General features: G+C 33.2%; 2 protein-coding genes across 2 annotated transcripts; both read right to left on the bottom strand.

The window, feature by feature from the left end:
* Positions 1–917: 917 nt before the first annotated feature.
* Positions 918–2,159, bottom strand: LOC128187410 (sex peptide receptor-related protein 2-like). The gene has a single exon (XM_052857856.1). The coding sequence runs from the start codon at positions 2,157–2,159 to the stop codon at positions 918–920; it is 1,242 nt and encodes a 413-aa protein (XP_052713816.1).
* Positions 2,160–6,022: 3,863 nt separating this feature from the next.
* Positions 6,023–15,333, bottom strand: LOC128186953 (uncharacterized protein C2orf16-like). The gene is made up of 9 exons (XM_052856939.1): positions 15,106–15,333; positions 14,826–14,913; positions 14,591–14,634; positions 11,393–11,523; positions 9,694–9,771; positions 9,404–9,454; positions 7,914–8,656; positions 6,944–7,053; positions 6,023–6,636 (listed from the first exon to the last, which is right to left on the bottom strand). The coding sequence occupies exons 1-9, from the start codon at positions 15,246–15,248 to the stop codon at positions 6,297–6,299; spliced, it is 1,728 nt and encodes a 575-aa protein (XP_052712899.1). The 5' UTR covers positions 15,249–15,333; the 3' UTR covers positions 6,023–6,296.
* Positions 15,334–23,895: the final 8,562 nt, after the last annotated feature.

The raw sequence follows: 23,895 nt of genomic DNA, 5'->3' as shown, positions 1-23,895 counted from the left end.
GTTTGTGCTCCTTCCTTTTAAAAAAAAATTATTATGATATTGTTGATTTTACAAAGTGATCAGTCAATGCGAATAGTATTACTACAAGAACTAAGTATGCAGTACTTCCCCTGACTGTGACCTTAACTCGGAAGTAAAACCTAGTGTTACATTGCAGTCCATAAGTGTCAAGATATTGCGCTTGATATCTCGCATTGTGATCAATGTCGTATGCTGGTATCATCATTAATAGCTGCGGAACCGCAGCTCTTGCATTAATGTCTTTAAATTTACATTATAAAATTACCAAAAATACCCCCTCCCCCGGGAAATTCAAATAACCGTCGGAACAACACCCCCCCCCCCCCCCCGGGAAAATGTTCTTGATCCTTGCATGGAGGTAAACTGGTAAAGGGCGCAACTTATCAAGTAAGCAAATATTTTTTTATCGGGACGTCAGTCAGTCAATAAAGACAAAAACAATTGGTAAAAATGAAAAAAAAAAAAAAAAACAATTGAAAATTTATTTCACATTAGAAACAGCTAACATGGACACGTAGTCACGTACTTTACAAACAGAACACAGATTTCGCACGGATAAATTTTGATGAAGTTTTCCACATAAGTGAGACAGTAAATTTGATTTGTCCGAAAGAAGTTTGACCCTAGTTGACTTGAATTGAGTGCAAGCAGGAGGAAAAGATATACTACTGAATGATTCAACAAGGATTTGGCTACTCATCGTTTCGGAAGTTGTTGAATTAACTTGGGAAGATGCACCGAAACACTCGTGGACTATCTTTTTTCAAATAGAAAAACACTTCACTAGAATATATGGTTATGAAATATTTTTTCTCAGTATTAAAAATTACAACTTCAAATATACATCAGAATAGATTATTAGCAGACCTTTTTCTTTTCTTTTTTAGAGGGGGTGGTTAACTAGTAAGGAATTGGCGTGAGTCTGGACTAACATCACGTGACGTTTTGACACGACTTCGGTTTCCAGATCGAGGCGAAGAATTGGCACTTTTCAGATACGTAGTACCAGTATTGTTACTCTCTTTTAGCAAAGGTAGATGAGGCGTGTACATCTTGTAAAAAGCCTCTCTAAACTGGCTACTCATGAAAAAGAAAATCCAAGCGTTGATATTGTAGACCAGGAGCCAAACCACCACGCCAATAGTATCCCAAGCTTTGTCCTCTTCCTCAGAGAGAACGCGCCCTCTCTTGCTGTAGACGGCAATCTCGTGCACGTAAATGAAATATGCGGCACAGTCTTGTAATTCAGATCCCAGAAACAAGAACAGAATTATAAACAACATGATGGTGGCTCGATGTATCTTCTTGTCGGTGAAGGAGGAATTCTGGGCTCCGTCTGTTATAGTCTTGCCTTTACACAGAAGTTTGACGGTTAGTACACAAGTACTTACAGAAAGAATGAGGCACGGTAACAGCCGAGAGAATATACCTGTAACGATATAGTTGGTAATCACTGAAGATCCAAGGTCGTCTGAAGATTCCTTGAACCAGTGTGCAAAGTCTCGCAGACAGCTCTCGGGGAGTTTGGAAACCCCGTCCTCCGACAAAACTTCAAGCGGGGTTATGTCTATAATAATGGCTTCAAAAATGAAAATTATAAATGCAGCCAGTGTTATGGCACCAATACTGATACATGTGTTTCGCATAGAACAGTATCTTTTAGCTTGGAAAGGGAAGATGACGATGATGCTTCGTTGAATTCCCAAAAGTGCCACCAACCAATTAGAGGACGTTCTCGTCATTTGGTGAGCAATGTAAAGTACGTGTCGAACGACACACCAGTGGTACGGCAGATACCGGGAGTAGTTCCCTTGGATGTACAGGTGGTAGGCAGAGGGCATGATCGTAGCACAGATGATAGTATTGGAGACCGCCAACGCCAGAAGAACAACAGACGTCGGGGTCCGGATCCTCTTCCATATGAACACTGCAAACACTAGACAGTTGATGATGATTGTAAGCAGAGATAGGATGAAATAGACGTACCCTAGTACGATGTTCTGCCATGGCTTGAAAATGTCGACTTTATACGGCAATACAACGGTGTCGTAGTAATAGTAGTACAAGTATTCCTCGGAACTATTGTCGGTGGTGGTAGACCAATTCCCTAAAGGCTGCAGGGTGGTGTTTTGGTCCATCGTCAACGAGGAATTCTTCATATCAATAAACCTTTCCGTGATATTATAATCCATGATTCCTCAGTAATTCCTCCAAAGGTCTGAAATCCTGCGATTTATTAATGGGTCCTTTTTATATCACAACGACGGCCGCTCTCTCGTTAATTTTTCAATAATCTGCCCCATGTCACTACAAGAGATCTCGATCAAAAGACAACATGAAACTGCTATCACTGGGTCAACTTGCGTTTATTTACCTATAGATTATGATGCTGTTGTTGCAATGAAAACTGACGATAGTGACGACGCGACAATCGCGCTGGGCGCTGAAGAGGGCTCTTCACCCGGATGACGAGTTGTCATGGCTTAATCACCCCGCTCTGTGTCCCTTATCATAATGTGTTGATATCATTCTTTCTTCATCATTAAATCTCTCTTGACTCAAAATCGATGTACATAACTAAAGTATTAAGACTTCAGTGTGAATGATTGAAGGGTCAAGACCTGTTTGATATACATAAAGGAAGTTTGATTTCATACTAATGAAAAAAATGTTAGTTTTTTTTTATTGCATAATGTATATTGTGCACGTTAAATAAATTTGATTTATTTAAAACATAAGATAATTATAAAATTTCTAAAGATAGAGTCAAAATTTTACCTGCCATGTATAAGTCTTAACGTTTATTTTTTTTCTTGGGGATGTATTAGCGAGTTTTACAATTGGAACATTGACTAAAAGCTGTACAAAATGTAATTATACCAAGCGAACAATTTCTAAAAAACGATACCAGTACTACATTTCAATGATATAATTAAGTGTAGCACAGTGTGTGAATTCACTTCTAAAAATACAAGAAAACCAACCTTCAAGCAAACATTTTATATAATTTACGTTTAAATTAAAATATTTTGGCCCTTAAAAAAATCCATATGTTTATACAGTTCTTCCTTTTGTCACAAAACACAAATTTATTTATTAAAGTACCACGCATTTTATGTCCACTTTCACATCATAATACATAATTGTGTTTTCATTTAATAAACGCACGATTTAGTGTCGGAATAGACAAGTTTTCTGAAATTAATAAACTCTTAGACACACTTCTGTAATAGATTTTGCAATGGACAGTTTTTCAGAAGGGACTGTCCCAAAATGATGAAAAACTGTAAAAAAGAAAATTCTGTCCCAGTACAAACTTTCTGTAAATTAAATCACGACCTTTCAAAACTCTAAAAGAGAAGATTGCAATAGCTGGTACAAAATGCATTTATTAAAAATTCTAGAAATGTACATATTGAATCGATCTTGAACCTGTAGCTGAAGTTGAGACGATTGAGCTATACGATGTTAAACAATAAAAAAAAGATGAAAGCTGTTTTCCAAAGAAATTACATCATAAAATTAAGTCTTTGATCCTTTCCTTAAAACAAGAGGCCACATCGCGCACGTGAACAACAGCTCATGGTTTCATATTACATTGTGTTTTGGTTTTTTAATATTTTCCCCGATATATTTCAAAGTTAAATATTGAACCCCTATTGAGGCATAGCAGGCATGAATCATTGTTTTTTGAAATTGTTTCGGGGGGGGGGCAACCTCATCCAAAATATCTTGACAAGCAGAAAAAGGCAAAATTCTCGAATCTTGAAAAACTTAATCCGGGGGTGGGGGGGGGTGCCCTTTATTTTAACAATTTAGAATCCCTTTACCATATGGATGCTTTGTGCCAAGTTTTGGATCATTGAATTTAGAGAAGAAGCAAAAAAAAATGTGAAAAGTTCACCGACGGACAACGGGTGATCAAAAAGCTCACTTGAACCTTCGGTTCAGGTTAGCTAAAAGTCGCGGAGTCCCCTGTCAAATTGTAAACCTGGAGCAATTAAGACGGGAAATTTTTGAATGTAGTAAAATGTTTCTTTTTGAAAGTTTAAATCGTTTTGTATTCACGTTAAATATCGTATAAGAATATTAATGTTGCTAAAAATGTTTATTTCAAAATGTTAGTTGTATTTCATACGCGATATAACATTGAAAAAAGATTTTTCGTTTAAATGATTTAAATTCAAAATGATATATTGATTAAACTATGTTTAACCATTAAAGGTTCATATTTGAAATTGAATTGAATAAAGATGAAGACTTAGCTATCTTAAAATACTACCTATGGACTGTCGGAGGAGATCAGTCATTATGAATCCAATTTATCATTCAAATCTTTAAACAAAATCAAAGGACTCCCATAAATAAATGAACTACAATGTGACTTTGTAACTTTTGTGCTATTTATGAACTGAATGTAATATAAGTAGAAACATTTACACAGGCTCAACCCCAGACAACAATTATTGTGTTTATTCGAAGAAAAAGCAAGGACACCCAACTTATCACATTGATGTCGCTGGAAAGATAAAAACTACAATACAGCGACATTGTGAGCATAGAAACCTAATGTTCGAGCTTATGACTTAATTCATCTGCTGTTTGTGACCTGGGTGTAATGTTACTCTGCCTCAACCCCATACAACCAGTCACTGAGCACAAGATTAGTACTACATACTCATGTATAGAGCTTCAGCATTTCTGCAACTTTCAGGTTACCTTTCGGTAGGGCTTCCCTTACATCTGATTTGTTATGCCAGAGTTTCCGAAGCTTGTTTTGCAACCATTAATATTGCTGAAAAAGTTCTACTCAACACCCAAGCAACTTACAATACCGGTACTTCGACGCCGTTACACTTATACGGAATTTCTCTTGCTGATTAGGGCTAGAAATATCGCTATGAAAATCATATTTCATGCCAGTAACCTTCATAAACTTCCAACACACACACAGATAAATGAAGAGAAAGAGCATTTTATCAATATTCTCAAAGAGTATTCAATAATAATATTTAAATTTAGAATATTTTAAAGGATATGATTTTCCGAATGTAAAGTTCTTGGCTATTATTAATCATGATTATTAAACAATAAAATGCCTTCTTTGGTGTTTCATACGGAATATGAAGGTGGCGACATTGGAGAAAAAATACATAATCCACTTTACCGGTTTTATGTATTTTTTGTAAAGATCCTTACAATCAAATCCCGCATGAATCATCAAAGGAAGCATTTCATTGTTTATATTTAACATCTTTTAAAAAAATTAATTAATTGATTGTAAAAAGTAAGTAAAATTCACTAAATTACTGTTAATGTACATCAGAACGTTAGCTAAAAGAAACAGCTAAAACTTTGAATCTGACTTCGTCATGATTATTTCGTGCAGTCCGTGATTTTTCTTATGTCGCTGTAGGTTTCGACCAATCGACGAACGGGGCGTGTCTGGCTGTTTCCATAGAGCTATGAATAACTTAGCTGCATGTATGTAGCTCCCGGTCTAAAAAAAAATTCTGATGGACGACGGCAGTGTGTTTTAGAGAAAGTTTGAGGCATGTAAAGCACCGATATCAGCAGTGAATTAAATGAATAATTTAATGGTACTAATTTTATCCACAGAATGTGTTTGGAATTGGGGTTAACAAGTCCAATACTAGTGCAATTTTTTTGTGCCGTTGTTTACTATGGGAGGCACTGTAGCTCCCAGGTCGTCTATCCGAATTTTTTCAGACTGGGAGCTGCAGACCTGCAGCTATGAATTAACTATAAGTTTCCGTAAGAAATAGAGGGAATCATACTCGGTAGTTGTTATATATTTATAAAAAGACCTCTTAAAATTTTATGAGTAATTTTTTTTGTTATGCTGACTACGTTAATTCATTCTCCCATACCAAAAAAAAACAAACCATTTTATTGTTCAATATATACTGATATACGTGACTTTTCCTTCTTGTTTAAAATCATTTTTGCCACTTATCAAAGATTATAATAATTTCTTGGATTGCCTGGATCAATTTTATTTTTTTTTAAAGTCCAGGATTTCGTGTATGCAGTTTCAATACACCAATGAATTAATATAAATTTGTTAAAACCAACAACAGAAAAAATAGTAAAATAAAATTTGGTAAATTGAACAAAAATAATGGTCATAGACAAATAAATCAATGGCTTATCTTGACCCTTTATGAATCTTTATCATTTACGGCACTGATCTGCAAATTTAAGGTATGAATTGGTCCACGTAGATAGGAAATATTCATTTCAATTCTCCAAAATCAGCCCTTGATTTTCTTTGTTGGAGATGATGAGGTGACATCAGCAGAAGCTTTTTCAAGTTCTTTCTCGCGTCTGATGTCGGCCCAGAGATCGTAATTAGTGACGTCAGAATGCGCGTGAATGCCCGGATCTTGACCAGACTCCCTTATCATATTCTCGAGCGTTTCGACGTTGTATTTGGACAGTCGTAGGTAGCCACATGCCAACATTTCCTTTGGATCAAATTTAGTGGTGGAATGTCTGCTGAGTTTCTCCAATATGGACTCTATATGCTCGAGTCGCCTTCTCTGATGACGACTTTGCATATAACAAAAGCCTTGTTCTTCTTCGGCAATTTTCCTGGACATATCAAAATAAGTTGTCACCATTAAAGAAACATTAAACTATTAAAGAAAGATGTTTGGTAAACATCGAAAATAAAATCATTGTGTTTTCTTTATACTTGGTATTATATGCACTCGCGAATCGAGAGGGTAGAACTTCACTAAAACATATATACACATAGTTAAGTTCAGAAATAATAAAAAAAAACCCGTTTTCTGGTTCCGCACATGTAACTTAAATATCCCAAGACTATTTTTGGCAGCAGCAAGAGTACTATTAATGAGTTTTTGACCGTAGAACGGTCTAAGATAAAGGTCTATACCTGTCCCTGTAAATCTGCACTTCCCGCAGAAGTTCCTCGAGATCCTCCATCGCTGAACTGTCTAGCATACTCAGATTAGGCATGTGCTCGGGAAGCGCCAATGGAGAGGGCTACAACGGTAAATATACGGAATCGTTGACGATATACATACATGTGTATTAAAATTACAGAGGTGAAAAAATATACGTTTTTTGTATAAAAAATGAGCATTTATTACAGGGATATATATGAAAATGTTTAGTTTGAACAATCTCCGATGCAAATAAAACATATTCACTCTAGTCTTCATGTATAGCGGTGGAAAAATCAGTAATATATCCTTTTTAAATGTAACCTTTATGAATAATTTGATTCCATTTATATCTAATGAAATGTACAATAAACTGTTTTTAACCGAATATCGTGATTTAGGTATTAGCGAGTATACGGATAACCATGTTATATCCAGGAGCTTATAGTTGCATAGGGTCTGAAAAAAAATTGGATGAACTATCGGAGAGCTATGGTGACACCCATTCAAAAAAGTGGATCGTATATTATAAATAATTTCATGTGTCACTATATTTTGTTTTTAATTACTTTTATGTATTAACTTTACTTGTTTGTTTGCTATGTATGTTTTGTGTATAAAATAGGCCGCTTTAATTTAGGCTTTTTTTTTCTTTAATATAGATTCAAAAGTACTTTAAAAGTGCATGTAGAAAAACGAGATAACAGAATTTACTTTACTATTTGTTTAAACAATATTAATTAAAGAATTCGTTAATCAAAGTTTATTTGTAAAGTTTTTTGTTTTTCTTTGCGAAAGTTACGCATATTATCATGAATATTTCACGCTATATCGGGAATTTAAGCGATCAATCACGAAAATGAGCCAGGCGACCTTCTGCTTACGTTGGAAGATATTCGTTTCGAGTCTAGATTTTGGGTGGGGTAGTTTTAAATACTCCTATCTTTTTCTTATAATTACCTTCTCCAGGGACACGGATCCCCTCCTTTCCCCGTGCAGTGACCCGCGCCTCTCGCCGGATACCGATCCCCGTCTTCCGTGAATAGTCGGCGGGGAATGTTTGTGAGCGTCCGCCACCGATCGGATCGCCAGCTCGTACAGATTCTGCGCCTCCTCCATGTTATTCTCTTGAGCAAGTTTCCGGTTATGGCCCACCATGGAAAATCGTCGGTTCTCTAGAATGTGACTCTGTCGTCTACTTTCTCTGTGCAAATGTGAGTGGTGGTCAGCGTGATGCTCACCATGCCTTGAATCACGATGAGACGGAAGAATGCTTTGAGAATCATGATGATCACGTGGGATAGGGCGGGAACCATGGGGATGATGATCATATGACCCAGCGTGATCATGACCGTGCTTTGCTCGGGCTCCGTGTTGCTGATCCTCTTGGTGTGCACGCTTTCCGTGTGCACCTTGGGAACTTACGTGATGGTCTTTAGTACCATGATGATCACGTGACTGAGAATCGTGCTTCGGATTCTCTCGAGGAGAAGGATTGTGTTCTCGGTAGCCACTACGGGACGGGTGGTTGTCCTGATTTGGTGGTACCCGATTTTCTTTGTTAGCGCCCACTTTCTCTGGTGCTTGCTTGTTATTCAAAATACCAGCGTTCGGCTTAGCGGTGGGGGACAGGAAGAGGATACTGGATTGCTTGCAGTCCTCCTCTGTCAGAACAATGGAAGGAATGGGGGTATCTGGCAGTCCTGTATGTCAATATTAGCAGAGAAATTAACGTCAATTCTACACATGCATGTACTACATGTAGTTCATATATTTGTACTCATGGACATACATTTACTTATAATCTTTAAATGCATTGCCGAATTTTGTCGTTAAGAATCGAGATGCTAGTGAATTTAAATAAAAGTTGAATAAAAAAAAATTAATAAATCACTAATTCAAATACTTTGTTAACTCTTCCTGTGCTAAATCATATACAAAAGCGCATTAATAAAAATGACAAGTTTCCAAGGTTCAAATAAACTTAACAATTTTGATAATTGTTAACGCGACGAATACCAGTATACAATATTCTTAAATGTCGATGGAGGTACAAACTTTAAGGAGGCTATGTGTTCAGAGCTACCTTTAATATCTAGAACAAATTTTAAGCTATATACTTTTAATTAAACCTCCATATATTATAGCTTTGAAATATAAATATCTGCTATAGAAAACCCTTCTTCTCAAGAAGATCAATAAAGTCTTTTTAAAAAATGGCAAAGATCACGAATCCAGCCTTCGAGTTGTGTTTTTTTAAGATCAGTATCGTGATGTTATGAGTCATAAAAAGTGATGATACACTAATTTAGTGATGAATCCTTAAGGACAGATTAAAAATAAATTAAGCTAATTTTATAGATTTCTATACTTTTTCATGCAGATGTACATGTATATTTAGCGAACCATTTGAGGATAGAAAAGTTATTTGATTTTGACAACAAACTCACTTTTATCCGCAGCAGACGTTGCACCTTTTAGCCCATGCGATTTTTTCTTGTCTATAATAAAATCAAAAACAAATCTAACAGTCAAAGTATTAAAGTTTAAAAAAAAAACACAAAGAAACAAACAGTTACGGTTTTCTGCACTATATAATGAATATTTTAACCCTATCCCACTCCTCGAAAAAGAATGTTCATGAAATGTTATATACATGTATTTCCGGTAAATTATAATTACAAAACGTAACATGGAACGTTATGCTAGTGAAATGATTGCGTTCCCATGACAACCGTACCTGGACTGGGCAGGGACAGGGAGTGACTACGTTGACGGCCCTGGGGGTGGTCATGACCGGAGTCTGCAGAAATCTTGCCTGAAATGATACGTTCATGCTACCATGTGTAAATACTACTTAGGCATCTTTGATGCCGAATATACCCTGCCTATAAGATTTGTTAATGGTATAAATATATTCAATACTATAGTACTGTTAGGTAGATTAAGGTGCGACTCACATCAAAGTAGTCCATTATCTTCACCAGAATTATTCTGCGTTAAATTTCACAGTTTCTTTTTGCTTTACATGGATTTATCAAAATACAGTTTATGTATTTTGTCGAAATTTGAATAATAATTTTGTTCAGAGCCTGACTGTTTTATTAAGGTACGTGCACATTGTTCACTTTTTTAGGAGCTTTCGTATTTTGGACGCGCGATTCCAAGAAAATACCACTAGGATTTTACGATCCAACCCGCCCATTTTCTAAGGTGCGCTCTTGTTAAGGAGCCGAGTGGATAGGAAAGTATTGGCTACAAAGATGGGGAGGTGCTTCTTCAAAATTTCTACCGGGTATATTTATTTTCAGGGGGAAAATACGAAATGGGTATATATTTGTATAAGTTGCATTATGAATTAGATATTGACCAATAATACTTCCGACGAATATTCTTATATGACGCAAACAAACTGATGGATTTGTGGATTCTTTATTCTTTAAACTTGATGGAGGAAAATAATCAACGAAGGAAAAACAGAGCTTGTTCCAACCAGTTGTTTTCCATTCTATTCATGTAAAATACATTTATTGGTACTTATTACCCATATCTTACGGTTAGAAGAACTATGCGTACTGATACTATTCTTTGTAATTGTAACTTTCACACTACAGTTAAACACGCCTGTTTCCAATAAATAGTTCACAAATTTCTTTTAAGCGAGTTCGCTGTAACTATTTTGGAATGAACAACGAATCCATTATAAGTATGTTTGCTGATATTGCAATAATGTAATCTACACGACATCCAGCGACAACTTCTTGTTGTTGTTGTTAAAGTGTTAATTATTACATTTACCTCAATTGTAAAAGCAATATGAACTGTATTGTTTAGGATATTGTACTGTTGCAAAAACCTGCGCGTATGCTAATTCTGCATGTAACTTAGACTTTTATGATAAATAAGATTTGAAAAAAAAATCATTAATTTTTGTCAGGAGAAAGATTTCCCTTCAAAGGAATTTATATATAGCAGTTCAATTTTGTACAGGACAACAATGATTCAATTTTACTTCAATTAAGGCTCCTTAAAGGCTTTTCCCACAAAAAAATTTAAGGCTTACAAAAATTAAAAAAAAAATGTCATAAATGTCATAAAAAAAAATTCAACATGAAAATTGCAGCTCATATTGCTTAATTAAGACTGTATATAATTGCTTATGAAAATGAGCTTTATATTCTAAGTTAGAATCAGTACTGAAAATTGTAGGGTTTAGTCCTTAGTTTTTAACCTCTTTAGATACTTTTCTATAATACAATCTTATCATAAGATTTCAGCGAAAAATAAAATAAATAACAATGGAATAATAATGTTATTGTGCATGAGGTGATATTCTGTGCTTTCCAAAAAAATCCTATATTTCATCGAAAAAAAAAATCATAAAAGACCCCATTATTTGTTAGGAAAAAATGTTATCTCATGTGGGGGAAACATCTTACCCTGATCAAGGGATCTACGTGATGTGGGCCGCTTGAGATCCAAGGAGGTAGCACCAGCTTCCTGTAGCTGACGACGGCTGCGGGATTGACTTTTAACGTCATATCCGCTTAGGGGTCGGAAGCTGCCGCGACTGTAATGTCAGAATGATGTAATTGTTAAAAGACGTTTATAATCTGTATGAATTTGTTATCAGACCAGAACTGTCATTCAGGGTCGTTCGAAAATGCAATCTTTTAGAAAAAAAAATCTTCTAAAACACGGAGAATAAAGTTGTTGGTTGGGTGTATGGCTATTCTTAACAAATGGACTAAAACGTAGAGCAGATTTTTAAGCTAATTCCTACAGTACTTTTGCAGAAACAAGACATAACGTAAACTTTTATTGTCGTTCAAAAGGTGTTATTGTAGTTGGTGCCAGGATTTAGAAAAGATTTTTTTACAACTATCAGCCATATCCTTTGGGTTTTTTTTTCACGAAATTTTACTTCATAAACATGAATCTTAAGTTTGTTTTTCCTTTGAAGTGTCATTACTCTTGTTATGGACACTGTGGTAATATGGAGTGATTTCTTAAACAATATAAAATACATGTACAGTGAGGTCGCCTTTAACGAATCACTAAGTAAATTTGCGTTGATCATGCGCGGATCCAGAAAATTTTTCCAGGGGGGGTCCGAAGGATAATTGTGTTTGCCGGGGGGGGGGGGGTCCGAGGCATATTTTCGCGATAATTTTACTATGTAAATTTAATAAATTTTCATTTTCCATTTCCCCCGACCCCCCTCTAGATCCGCGCATGTTGATTGTACGTATTCAAGCTCGAGTTAAATTCATAATACAACATTGTTTTATTGTATCATACTTGACTCATAACATCATATATTTCTTTCCCAACAACCAATGATTAAACAAAAATTATCGCTGTACTTTGATGAACGATGTTTTCTCCTTTAGCGGATCATTTTCTCCATTACCGAATCACTTGATATACAGCTGATTATTTTTTGTTAGGGACAGTGTCGAAATATTTTTTAAAGTTTTAATATGCTTTAAAGCATGAATAAGAAAAATGGAAGAGCTAATAATTTTTTTCATTTTGAGTGAAGTGTTCATTCTGTTTAACCCGACAATTCATGATAAAATAACAATGAATTTAATGGAAAAAAAAATGACTGCATGATTTGTAAACTTTGATCCACCAATTTATTAAAAATCATTTAGTTTTTAGTCATTATTGTAAGTCATCAATATTGTTAATTTTATGAGATACATGTATATGCACATCTTTTCATGAAATTACAAAGAAATATAGCCTACATGTAAATGGATCGAGAAAAAACCGACACATGAGGGTTTTCCCAAAATTGCATTGACAAGTGACGTTATTCAGTTCATAGAACTCACAAAAGATGAAGTTTGTGTCGCAACGGGTTTACGTTATTTGCATTGAAATTATGTGTCGATATTAATTAAATACTGTATCAGATTGGATTTTTATAACATATATTTATGTACTACATCATAGATTTTTCGTGCGGCACAACGACACTTAAAAAAAAAAATAAACATACAGAAACTTGAAGATTATCACGAGGAAAATAACTCATCGAATAAAGAATTTAAAAAAAAAAAAAAGAAAAATATGAATTAAAATTTCTGCATTGTTTTTTGGTTTTTTATTTATTCAAAAAAATTTAGCCATTCCGAATTTTTTAAAGATTTTTTAGCACGTACGTTAGAAAAGTTGATGTTTGAATACACAACGGTAACTATAATTATAAAAAAGGTTTTAAAAGATCTAGAAGCAAATCCTAGGGCGATTTTAAAGTAAACAAAATAAAATACACAAAATTGCCTAGAAACGTGTTTAGTGATTGTATAGTTAAGCAATCAAAAAAAAAAAAACAAACAAAACAAAAACAGGACTCAGTATTGACATCCAGCAAAAAAAACCAAAAACAAAAACAAAAAACAAAAAACTTCCATCGATAGAAATGGAAGAACAAGTTCCAAGAAGACAGACGTTTTGAATCGGCGATCATTTTTACTATGAAATATTTTAAAACAAATCTAGAAATGTATAGTGAATGACTGAATGTGCAAGCTGGATAGGTGTTCAAGGAAAACAAATATTTTCCATGACCTGTACATGTATGGATTCAGCGATCGTTTGTACTTATGAAATATTTTTAAAACAAAATTAAAAATGTATATGTGAATCTGCAAACTGGATCCATGTTCAAGGAAAATTATATTTTTGGGAAATAAACTACTAAATGTCATCGAATACGAATAACTTTAATTTGTAAGGCATGGGTTTTTAAATCAATAAATATCCGTATTTATACAGGGAATTGGGGAGACCACAATATGGTTGAAATCATAATCGAATGGAGAAATGTTCTAGAAAATGGGAATGAGATGTGTTTTTAAAATCTTATATTGTTGTTTCTGGATTTTTTATTGAAGCAGATGTGCAAATAATCGTAGCGGTATCAATTAATTTTGTCATGATCCCTCCATGATCCCCGCATCTCGGTGAATCGTTATTGGAACCCTGACTACCCACAACATTATAGCCAATATAATTATTCTCTGATTAAGAAATTGTTTGACGCTTTCAGTGCTTGTAGACAGATAAATTTATTAAACATCTATACTAAATATGCTTACATACAATGAGCCGTTCACATCAGAGCTCAACCGAAAAGTGAAAGTAGCCGGCTGCACGCATGCTTTTTGTCTGCGTCTTCAAAAAGCTTGTTCATGTTTGTTTAGAAATTACGACATAAAACACGATAAAATTTAATAATTTCATGATAAATAATTAAAACAAGAATAACTCTACATGACAGGATATGTTAAGTTAAGTATTGAACCTTTAATAGAAAAATACAGAATTGTTTATCTGAAAGTGATTCGGTAATGGAGACGATTCGTTAATGGCAACCTCACTATATAACTTTCCTTTCAATCATCATTGCTCTTCTTATGAACGTTACGGGTAATTTGGGGTTATTCCATAAACAAAATAAAATTGGGATTGTTTTTTCATGAATCATCATTGCTCTTTTTGTTAATATTTAGAGTAAAGCAACACTGTTGGCCATTTTAGTATAAAAGAAGTAACTTTCTGTGTTTTGTTATCTTTGCGTAGTTCATATAGTAAAGGAAAACTAAGAACTCAATAATAAGTACCTATGGGATCTGTCCCTCTCATCCGTGTTTGGAAATGGGGAACTCTAAAAGAGATAGGAAATAATTATGTAATTGCAGAGGAGTCCTCTAAAAAGTTAAACTAGTACGTTTTATTGATCACCAAATTACCTGTAGGTATTTTTATTGCAATATTCAAGATGTATTTATTAAAGTATTCATAGATTCATTTTTTATAATTCTTTTTTAAATATTTCGATAATATACATGTACATACGCCTCGACTGGGCTGGTAGTCTTTGCAAAATTTGATTCTATCGTGCTCCAATTTCTCCAGACATTTTCTAACCCTCTCCTGGTCTTTTCTGAAGAAAAAAGATTTTATCACAAAACATATACAATATTCCATGTGTTGTTGGACTTGGAGTAACATTAAATTCAAGTTTTTTGTGAACTGACCCATCATCAAAATATTCTGATACCATAAAACTATTCATTTTAAGCATGAAAAAAAATAAAGAATGTATAACGTCGTTTAAAGCTTTTCAAACACCAACCCCATTTCACGGGCGGACACATGCTCTCCCTTGTCGATCAGTTTGTGTTCTTTGGCTAGCTGAGCCTGAATGGCATCACGCTTATATTTTTTGGATTTCCGATTGTAACTACTGGAAAATCCGTCCGGAACAATAGCATCCATCGATCTATCCTGAACAGTTACAATTAATTACTCTATTCTAGTTGCTTTAGAAGCCCATAGTTCTAAAATAATTACGTGAACTACAAACAATAGACCAGCAACCAGCAACCTTATTGTGACGTCACAATCAATAATTGTTACGTCATATAAATGGAATGTTGAGCCCGATGTTTTAACATCTTTAACGGTTTTTTAAAATCTAAAATAAAGGGTTGGATATAAATCCTTATGTTTATATAAGCATATATAATATTGCCGTTTGATAAAAGAATGTCAAACAAGAATTAATTGAACAAAAAAAAAAAATGATCGATTCAATTATAAAAATATGCATCTTTTTTAAAACTCGATTTTGTTTTAATTTCTTTTGAAAAAATAACATAGGTATTTGCTCTATAGGAGTTTTATTATACCCCAAGCAACGAATTTGCAAGGCGTATAATGTTTTTTTACCCGTCCATCGGTCCGTCAGTCCTGTTTTGTTTTGTTTTCTTGTTTTGTTTTGTTTTTCTTGTAAGCGCAACTCCCCTTTAACCGCTGTACAGAATTTCGATAAAGGACTATATATGATAAGGGCCTAAAATGGCCCCTAAAATGAACATCATCATTTAACCATCATTCTGTGTTTTCTTAGTACAGATATGTATGTGATGTGTTTACATAATATTCATTTTGGTTCAACTGCTTACAATTTAGATATATGATATTGTAAAGACAACCTTTTCCCGCCATTTTTGCATTTTTAGCGTAAAACAGCTTGTTTTCAAGCAGTTTTTCCTTCCGAAAACATAAAGCGCATTCTTGAACAAATAAAATATTTTAATCAGAGATGTATCTAGCCAAGACTAATAAGTGACAAAAAAAATTCCTTGTTCAAGCATGCGTTCTTTATTTCCCATTCGTAAATAGATAAGAAAAATGTCAATTTGTGGCTGATTTTGACTGAATTATAGAAATGGCGTCACTTCTGACGTCATATACTGCCAGTGTGTGCAAATAAATCAAATAAATAGATGAAAAATATATTTAATATCAACTCTTCTAAAAAATAAGTTAACATTTTATTGTACCCAAAACACTTAAAAAATGGCGAATTATGGGGGCCAAATTTAACTCTTATCATATATAGTTCTGTGTAGGTATTTAGGACACAATGTATATATTCCATTTTTTTTTTCAGGGAATTTTGGCCCTTTTTGATATAGAATTTCATTTTTGTCAAAGACCACGAATAGTTGCCGTTAACAACTTATTTTAATTGTGTACATGTATTTTCAAAATAACAGTTTTGGTATCGAATACAATTTTTTCAGCAGTCTTTCTAAAAATCCAATCCAACATTAACAACCATATCTGAGAAATAGATGGACAATAAAAGATAGGTTAATCGTTTCTGGTTCTAAAAAATATATTGAACATAGTGGGGAATTTTTAATTTAACACATGTGTAGTATTTTGTTAGTACATAATAATCTGTGGATAATTAAACTTTAAAATTGATCATTTTCCTATCTCTTTATACAGAGCTCTTTTTCTTAAGAGATTTAAATAGTCTAAAAATGACCAAGACCATCGAGCCCTCCTAATATTTTGAGTCCAGGTTCCACATCAATATTTTACTTGATGGATAGATAAAGAATCTTTTTGAAATTTGATTTCACAAAATAGAGACCAGTATTGACTTTCAATAATTTTTATTGTGCATTTTATGAATTTCTAGAGTGAAATAAAAAAAAAAACGTTTTGAGTGCAAACAAGGTATTTTAGAGCTTAAGGTGGTATGGGACATCTGTCGATAATAATGTGGATTAAAGTACATTATAATTAGAATACTTTCACCGGTTTAGAATTTTAAATTACAATATTTATAAAAAAAAATAGCTTTTAAAATTTTTTGGAGAGGTACAAAATGTAAAACCTCTAGCGGGATTCAAACTCATGACTTGCAGATTCTAGGTAAACCCTCTAACCCACTGCACTACACCTTTAGGTGACCGTTTTGAGAAAGAAACTACTTATATAATTACACTTCATATTATTGTTTATTTCGATAAACAATACGTCACAACATGGAGATGTCCCATACCACCTTAAGATTTGATACATTGATTATTCGAATAATAATTCCTAACAAAGGAGTAAACTTTATATGATTTTTGTTTAATCATTAATTCTGGATGCTGCACTTGCATACCTAGTAGCTAGTAGTAGTCGAAAGTTGTAAAAGTCAATAAATGCACATATAATTCATGAACAATATAGGGTCTATATTCTTTCATCGCCAGTAAACAGAATTTCGTTATAAAGTGACTTGTATCTCGAGATAATTTTAATGTTTTCACTCGTAATAATGAGATACATGTAACTCGTTAGGATGAGAACTTATACCTTCTGTCACTTTAAGTTTATTTCAATATGAATTATAATTTCTGTTACTTGAAGTTTACTGCAATAAAAAATAACAGTATTGTAAAGACTATTTCACAAATACATGTATCTAAAACTATACTAGAAAATTCAAATTCATAAGAGGGTCATTATTCAACGGAAGTGACTTTTCTTCACGTAGAGTGTGCTCATTTTGATAAAAATGACACTTACTCCTCGGGAAAAAAGGGTCATTATTCTACGTCGAAAAAAGACCCCCCTGTCATAATTCTATGGGGTTTATTATTCTGCTTTACTCCGGACAATTTTAGATTTGTTATATTGTCGTGATTTCAGCGTGTTTTCCTCTTTTCTAATCTGACGGCAGCAAGTTATTGAGGGTAATCGTGTTAAAAAATCCAGACATGTAAACTTGTAAGTCCGAATGTGGAATCGTATTGGTGCGTGTGTGTAATTCTGATCGTGTAAATCGGGCATAAACACTGTTTAGTTAATTTAACCTTCAGCTTTGCACATTTTCCGTCATTTTTGCATTTGTTTCTTCACGCTTGGAAATAGTACATCTGACATGATACAAATTGATAAATGTAAAAAACTTAAATGGCAAATGGTTGCTGCGGAAAGGCATGCCGTAATCGCCGGAATGGACCAAAATAAACATTATATTCAATAAACTGTTATAAAAAGCTTTTAATGAACGACACTATTGTCTTTGAATGGAAAATATTATTTTTAGAAAAAATATTGAGGTATGATTGAAATTGGACTAAACAAAAAGAGGTGCATGTATGTAAAAATCGTTGCCGGTGTGACGTATGTGCTAGTTTCCATAATATAACTCCCATGGTATTTCACGACAAGGGATACCTTTTACTACAAAAAGAAATGCCTATTGTCGTTTACCTCTAAAATTATTTGAAATGTAATTAAAGCTGGAAAATATAAGATGAATGAGTAATCTTTCTAGAAATGAGACTAATCAAGAAATTTTTCGATGGGGGTGAATATATTTTAAGCGACATGGGGTTCTGAGCTGTAAGGCGCCATGTTGCTCCATTGCTTCTGAATTCTAAGAATTTTGAAAGAGGATGTTTATTTTCCTGAATGAATAAGAATCAAACTACTTGCAAAGAATTTTTTTGTACAAAAATGTATGTAGCTATACAAATATTTTTTAAATATCAAACGATTTTGTAGCGAGGTTATCCATCGTTTAAAAGCGTAATAAAAAAAAATAAAGTAGTTGCTTTATGGTAAACAGTTCATTTTTGATAGCTCTCCGGATAATTTTGATTGACCAACTTCACAAGTGAGACCCTATTGAATCGACATTCAGGACGCCATACTTACATGTATGTTCGTATATCGAATTCTTCACTTGCATCTTTTGTATACACTCTCTAGATATAATGCACACCGATTTATTTTTCCGAAAAATCATACTTCCTATGAAATGTTGTTATCCAGAGATAATATGATGATACGTACATGTAATATTATCAATTATTAGGTTTGTTACTGACTACAGAAATATATCGGGTTGTTCAATCTCATAGACGGCGAGGCTAAGCGGTAAACATCGCAACATCGCCATTAGCGCATCTGGGGGTCCTTGGACAGCCTATGACGTACTTTTCTTCGTGTTTGGTGTAATCACCGTTTCAGATAGCTCGAGTTAAATTCATAATACAACATTGTTTTATTGTATCATACTTGACTCATAACATCATATATTTCTTTCCCAACAACCAATGATTAAACAAAAATTATCGCTGTACTTTGATGAACGATGTTTTCTCCTTTAGCGGATCATTTTCTCCATTACCGAATCACTTGATATACAGCTGATTATTTTTTGTTAGGGACAGTGTCGAAATATTTTTTAAAGTTTTAATATGCTTTAAAGCATGAATAAGAAAAATGGAAGAGCTAATAATTTTTTTCATTTTGAGTGAAGTGTTCATTCTGTTTAACCCGACAATTCATGATAAAATAACAATGAATTTAATGGAAAAAAAAATGACTGCATGATTTGTAAACTTTGATCCACCAATTTATTAAAAATCATTTAGTTTTTAGTCATTATTGTAAGTCATCAATATTGTTAATTTTATGAGATACATGTATATGCACATCTTTTCATGAAATTACAAAGAAATATAGCCTACATGTAAATGGATCGAGAAAAAACCGACACATGAGGGTTTTCCCAAAATTGCATTGACAAGTGACGTTATTCAGTTCATAGAACTCACAAAAGATGAAGTTTGTGTCGCAACGGGTTTACGTTATTTGCATTGAAATTATGTGTCGATATTAATTAAATACTGTATCAGATTGGATTTTTATAACATATATTTATGTACTACATCATAGATTTTTCGTGCGGCACAACGACACTTAAAAAAAAAAATAAACATACAGAAACTTGAAGATTATCACGAGGAAAATAACTCATCGAATAAAGAATTTAAAAAAAAAAAAAAGAAAAATATGAATTAAAATTTCTGCATTGTTTTTTGGTTTTTTATTTATTCAAAAAAATTTAGCCATTCCGAATTTTTTAAAGATTTTTTAGCACGTACGTTAGAAAAGTTGATGTTTGAATACACAACGGTAACTATAATTATAAAAAAGGTTTTAAAAGATCTAGAAGCAAATCCTAGGGCGATTTTAAAGTAAACAAAATAAAATACACAAAATTGCCTAGAAACGTGTTTAGTGATTGTATAGTTAAGCAATCAAAAAAAAAAAAACAAACAAAACAAAAACAGGACTCAGTATTGACATCCAGCAAAAAAAACCAAAAACAAAAACAAAAAACAAAAAACTTCCATCGATAGAAATGGAAGAACAAGTTCCAAGAAGACAGACGTTTTGAATCGGCGATCATTTTTACTATGAAATATTTTAAAACAAATCTAGAAATGTATAGTGAATGACTGAATGTGCAAGCTGGATAGGTGTTCAAGGAAAACAAATATTTTCCATGACCTGTACATGTATGGATTCAGCGATCGTTTGTACTTATGAAATATTTTTAAAACAAAATTAAAAATGTATATGTGAATCTGCAAACTGGATCCATGTTCAAGGAAAATTATATTTTTGGGAAATAAACTACTAAATGTCATCGAATACGAATAACTTTAATTTGTAAGGCATGGGTTTTTAAATCAATAAATATCCGTATTTATACAGGGAATTGGGGAGACCACAATATGGTTGAAATCATAATCGAATGGAGAAATGTTCTAGAAAATGGGAATGAGATGTGTTTTTAAAATCTTATATTGTTGTTTCTGGATTTTTTATTGAAGCAGATGTGCAAATAATCGTAGCGGTATCAATTAATTTTGTCATGATCCCTCCATGATCCCCGCATCTCGGTGAATCGTTATTGGAACCCTGACTACCCACAACATTATAGCCAATATAATTATTCTCTGATTAAGAAATTGTTTGACGCTTTCAGTGCTTGTAGACAGATAAATTTATTAAACATCTATACTAAATATGCTTACATACAATGAGCCGTTCACATCAGAGCTCAACCGAAAAGTGAAAGTAGCCGGCTGCACGCATGCTTTTTGTCTGCGTCTTCAAAAAGCTTGTTCATGTTTGTTTAGAAATTACGACATAAAACACGATAAAATTTAATAATTTCATGATAAATAATTAAAACAAGAATAACTCTACATGACAGGATATGTTAAGTTAAGTATTGAACCTTTAATAGAAAAATACAGAATTGTTTATCTGAAAGTGATTCGGTAATGGAGACGATTCGTTAATGGCAACCTCACTATATAACTTTCCTTTCAATCATCATTGCTCTTCTTATGAACGTTACGGGTAATTTGGGGTTATTCCATAAACAAAATAAAATTGGGATTGTTTTTTCATGAATCATCATTGCTCTTTTTGTTAATATTTAGAGTAAAGCAACACTGTTGGCCATTTTAGTATAAAAGAAGTAACTTTCTGTGTTTTGTTATCTTTGCGTAGTTCATATAGTAAAGGAAAACTAAGAACTCAATAATAAGTACCTATGGGATCTGTCCCTCTCATCCGTGTTTGGAAATGGGGAACTCTAAAAGAGATAGGAAATAATTATGTAATTGCAGAGGAGTCCTCTAAAAAGTTAAACTAGTACGTTTTATTGATCACCAAATTACCTGTAGGTATTTTTATTGCAATATTCAAGATGTATTTATTAAAGTATTCATAGATTCATTTTTTATAATTCTTTTTTAAATATTTCGATAATATACATGTACATACGCCTCGACTGGGCTGGTAGTCTTTGCAAAATTTGATTCTATCGTGCTCCAATTTCTCCAGACATTTTCTAACCCTCTCCTGGTCTTTTCTGAAGAAAAAAGATTTTATCACAAAACATATACAATATTCCATGTGTTGTTGGACTTGGAGTAACATTAAATTCAAGTTTTTTGTGAACTGACCCATCATCAAAATATTCTGATACCATAAAACTATTCATTTTAAGCATGAAAAAAAATAAAGAATGTATAACGTCGTTTAAAGCTTTTCAAACACCAACCCCATTTCACGGGCGGACACATGCTCTCCCTTGTCGATCAGTTTGTGTTCTTTGGCTAGCTGAGCCTGAATGGCATCACGCTTATATTTTTTGGATTTCCGATTGTAACTACTGGAAAATCCGTCCGGAACAATAGCATCCATCGATCTATCCTGAACAGTTACAATTAATTACTCTATTCTAGTTGCTTTAGAAGCCCATAGTTCTAAAATAATTACGTGAACTACAAACAATAGACCAGCAACCAGCAACCTTATTGTGACGTCACAATCAATAATTGTTACGTCATATAAATGGAATGTTGAGCCCGATGTTTTAACATCTTTAACGGTTTTTTAAAATCTAAAATAAAGGGTTGGATATAAATCCTTATGTTTATATAAGCATATATAATATTGCCGTTTGATAAAAGAATGTCAAACAAGAATTAATTGAACAAAAAAAAAAATGATCGATTCAATTATAAAAATATGCATCTTTTTTAAAACTCGATTTTGTTTTAATTTCTTTTGAAAAAATAACATAGGTATTTGCTCTATAGGAGTTTTATTATACCCCAAGCAACGAATTTGCAAGGCGTATAATGTTTTTTTACCCGTCCATCGGTCCGTCAGTCCTGTTTTGTTTTGTTTTCTTGTTTTGTTTTGTTTTTCTTGTAAGCGCAACTCCCCTTTAACCGCTGTACAGAATTTCGATAAAGGACTATATATGATAAGGGCCTAAAATGGCCCCTAAAATGAACATCATCATTTAACCATCATTCTGTGTTTTCTTAGTACAGATATGTATGTGATGTGTTTACATAATATTCATTTTGGTTCAACTGCTTACAATTTAGATATATGATATTGTAAAGACAACCTTTTCCCGCCATTTTTGCATTTTTAGCGTAAAACAGCTTGTTTTCAAGCAGTTTTTCCTTCCGAAAACATAAAGCGCATTCTTGAACAAATAAAATATTTTAATCAGAGATGTATCTAGCCAAGACTAATAAGTGACAAAAAAAATTCCTTGTTCAAGCATGCGTTCTTTATTTCCCATTCGTAAATAGATAAGAAAAATGTCAATTTGTGGCTGATTTTGACTGAATTATAGAAATGGCGTCACTTCTGACGTCATATACTGCCAGTGTGTGCAAATAAATCAAATAAATAGATGAAAAATATATTTAATATCAACTCTTCTAAAAAATAAGTTAACATTTTATTGTACCCAAAACACTTAAAAAATGGCGAATTATGGGGGCCAAATTTAACTCTTATCATATATAGTTCTGTGTAGGTATTTAGGACACAATGTATATATTCCATTTTTTTTTTCAGGGAATTTTGGCCCTTTTTGATATAGAATTTCATTTTTGTCAAAGACCACGAATAGTTGCCGTTAACAACTTATTTTAATTGTGTACATGTATTTTCAAAATAACAGTTTTGGTATCGAATACAATTTTTTCAGCAGTCTTTCTAAAAATCCAATCCAACATTAACAACCATATCTGAGAAATAGATGGACAATAAAAGATAGGTTAATCGTTTCTGGTTCTAAAAAATATATTGAACATAGTGGGGAATTTTTAATTTAACACATGTGTAGTATTTTGTTAGTACATAATAATCTGTGGATAATTAAACTTTAAAATTGATCATTTTCCTATCTCTTTATACAGAGCTCTTTTTCTTAAGAGATTTAAATAGT

This window comes from Crassostrea angulata, chromosome 6 (assembly GCF_025612915.1).
Source record: "Crassostrea angulata isolate pt1a10 chromosome 6, ASM2561291v2, whole genome shotgun sequence".
NCBI lineage: Eukaryota > Metazoa > Mollusca > Bivalvia > Ostreida > Ostreidae > Magallana > Magallana angulata.
The sequence above is the reverse complement of the archived record's forward strand: the minus strand, read 5'-3'. Positions and strand labels throughout refer to the sequence as shown.

Coding starts and splice junctions, on each gene's coding strand:
- LOC128187410 (XM_052857856.1), bottom strand. CDS start 2,159: ATGGACCAAAACACCACCCTGCAGCCTTTAGGGAATTGGTCTACCACC.
- LOC128186953 (XM_052856939.1), bottom strand. CDS start 15,248: ATGGATGCTATTGTTCCGGACGGATTTTCCAGTAGTTACAATCGGAAA. Junction 11,524..14,590: donor GAGAGGGACAGATCCCATAG/GTACTTATTATT, acceptor CTGACATTACAG/TCGCGGCAGCTTCCGACCCC. Junction 8,657..9,403: donor AACGTCTGCTGCGGATAAAA/GTGAGTTTGTTG, acceptor ATTGACATACAG/GACTGCCAGATACCCCCATT.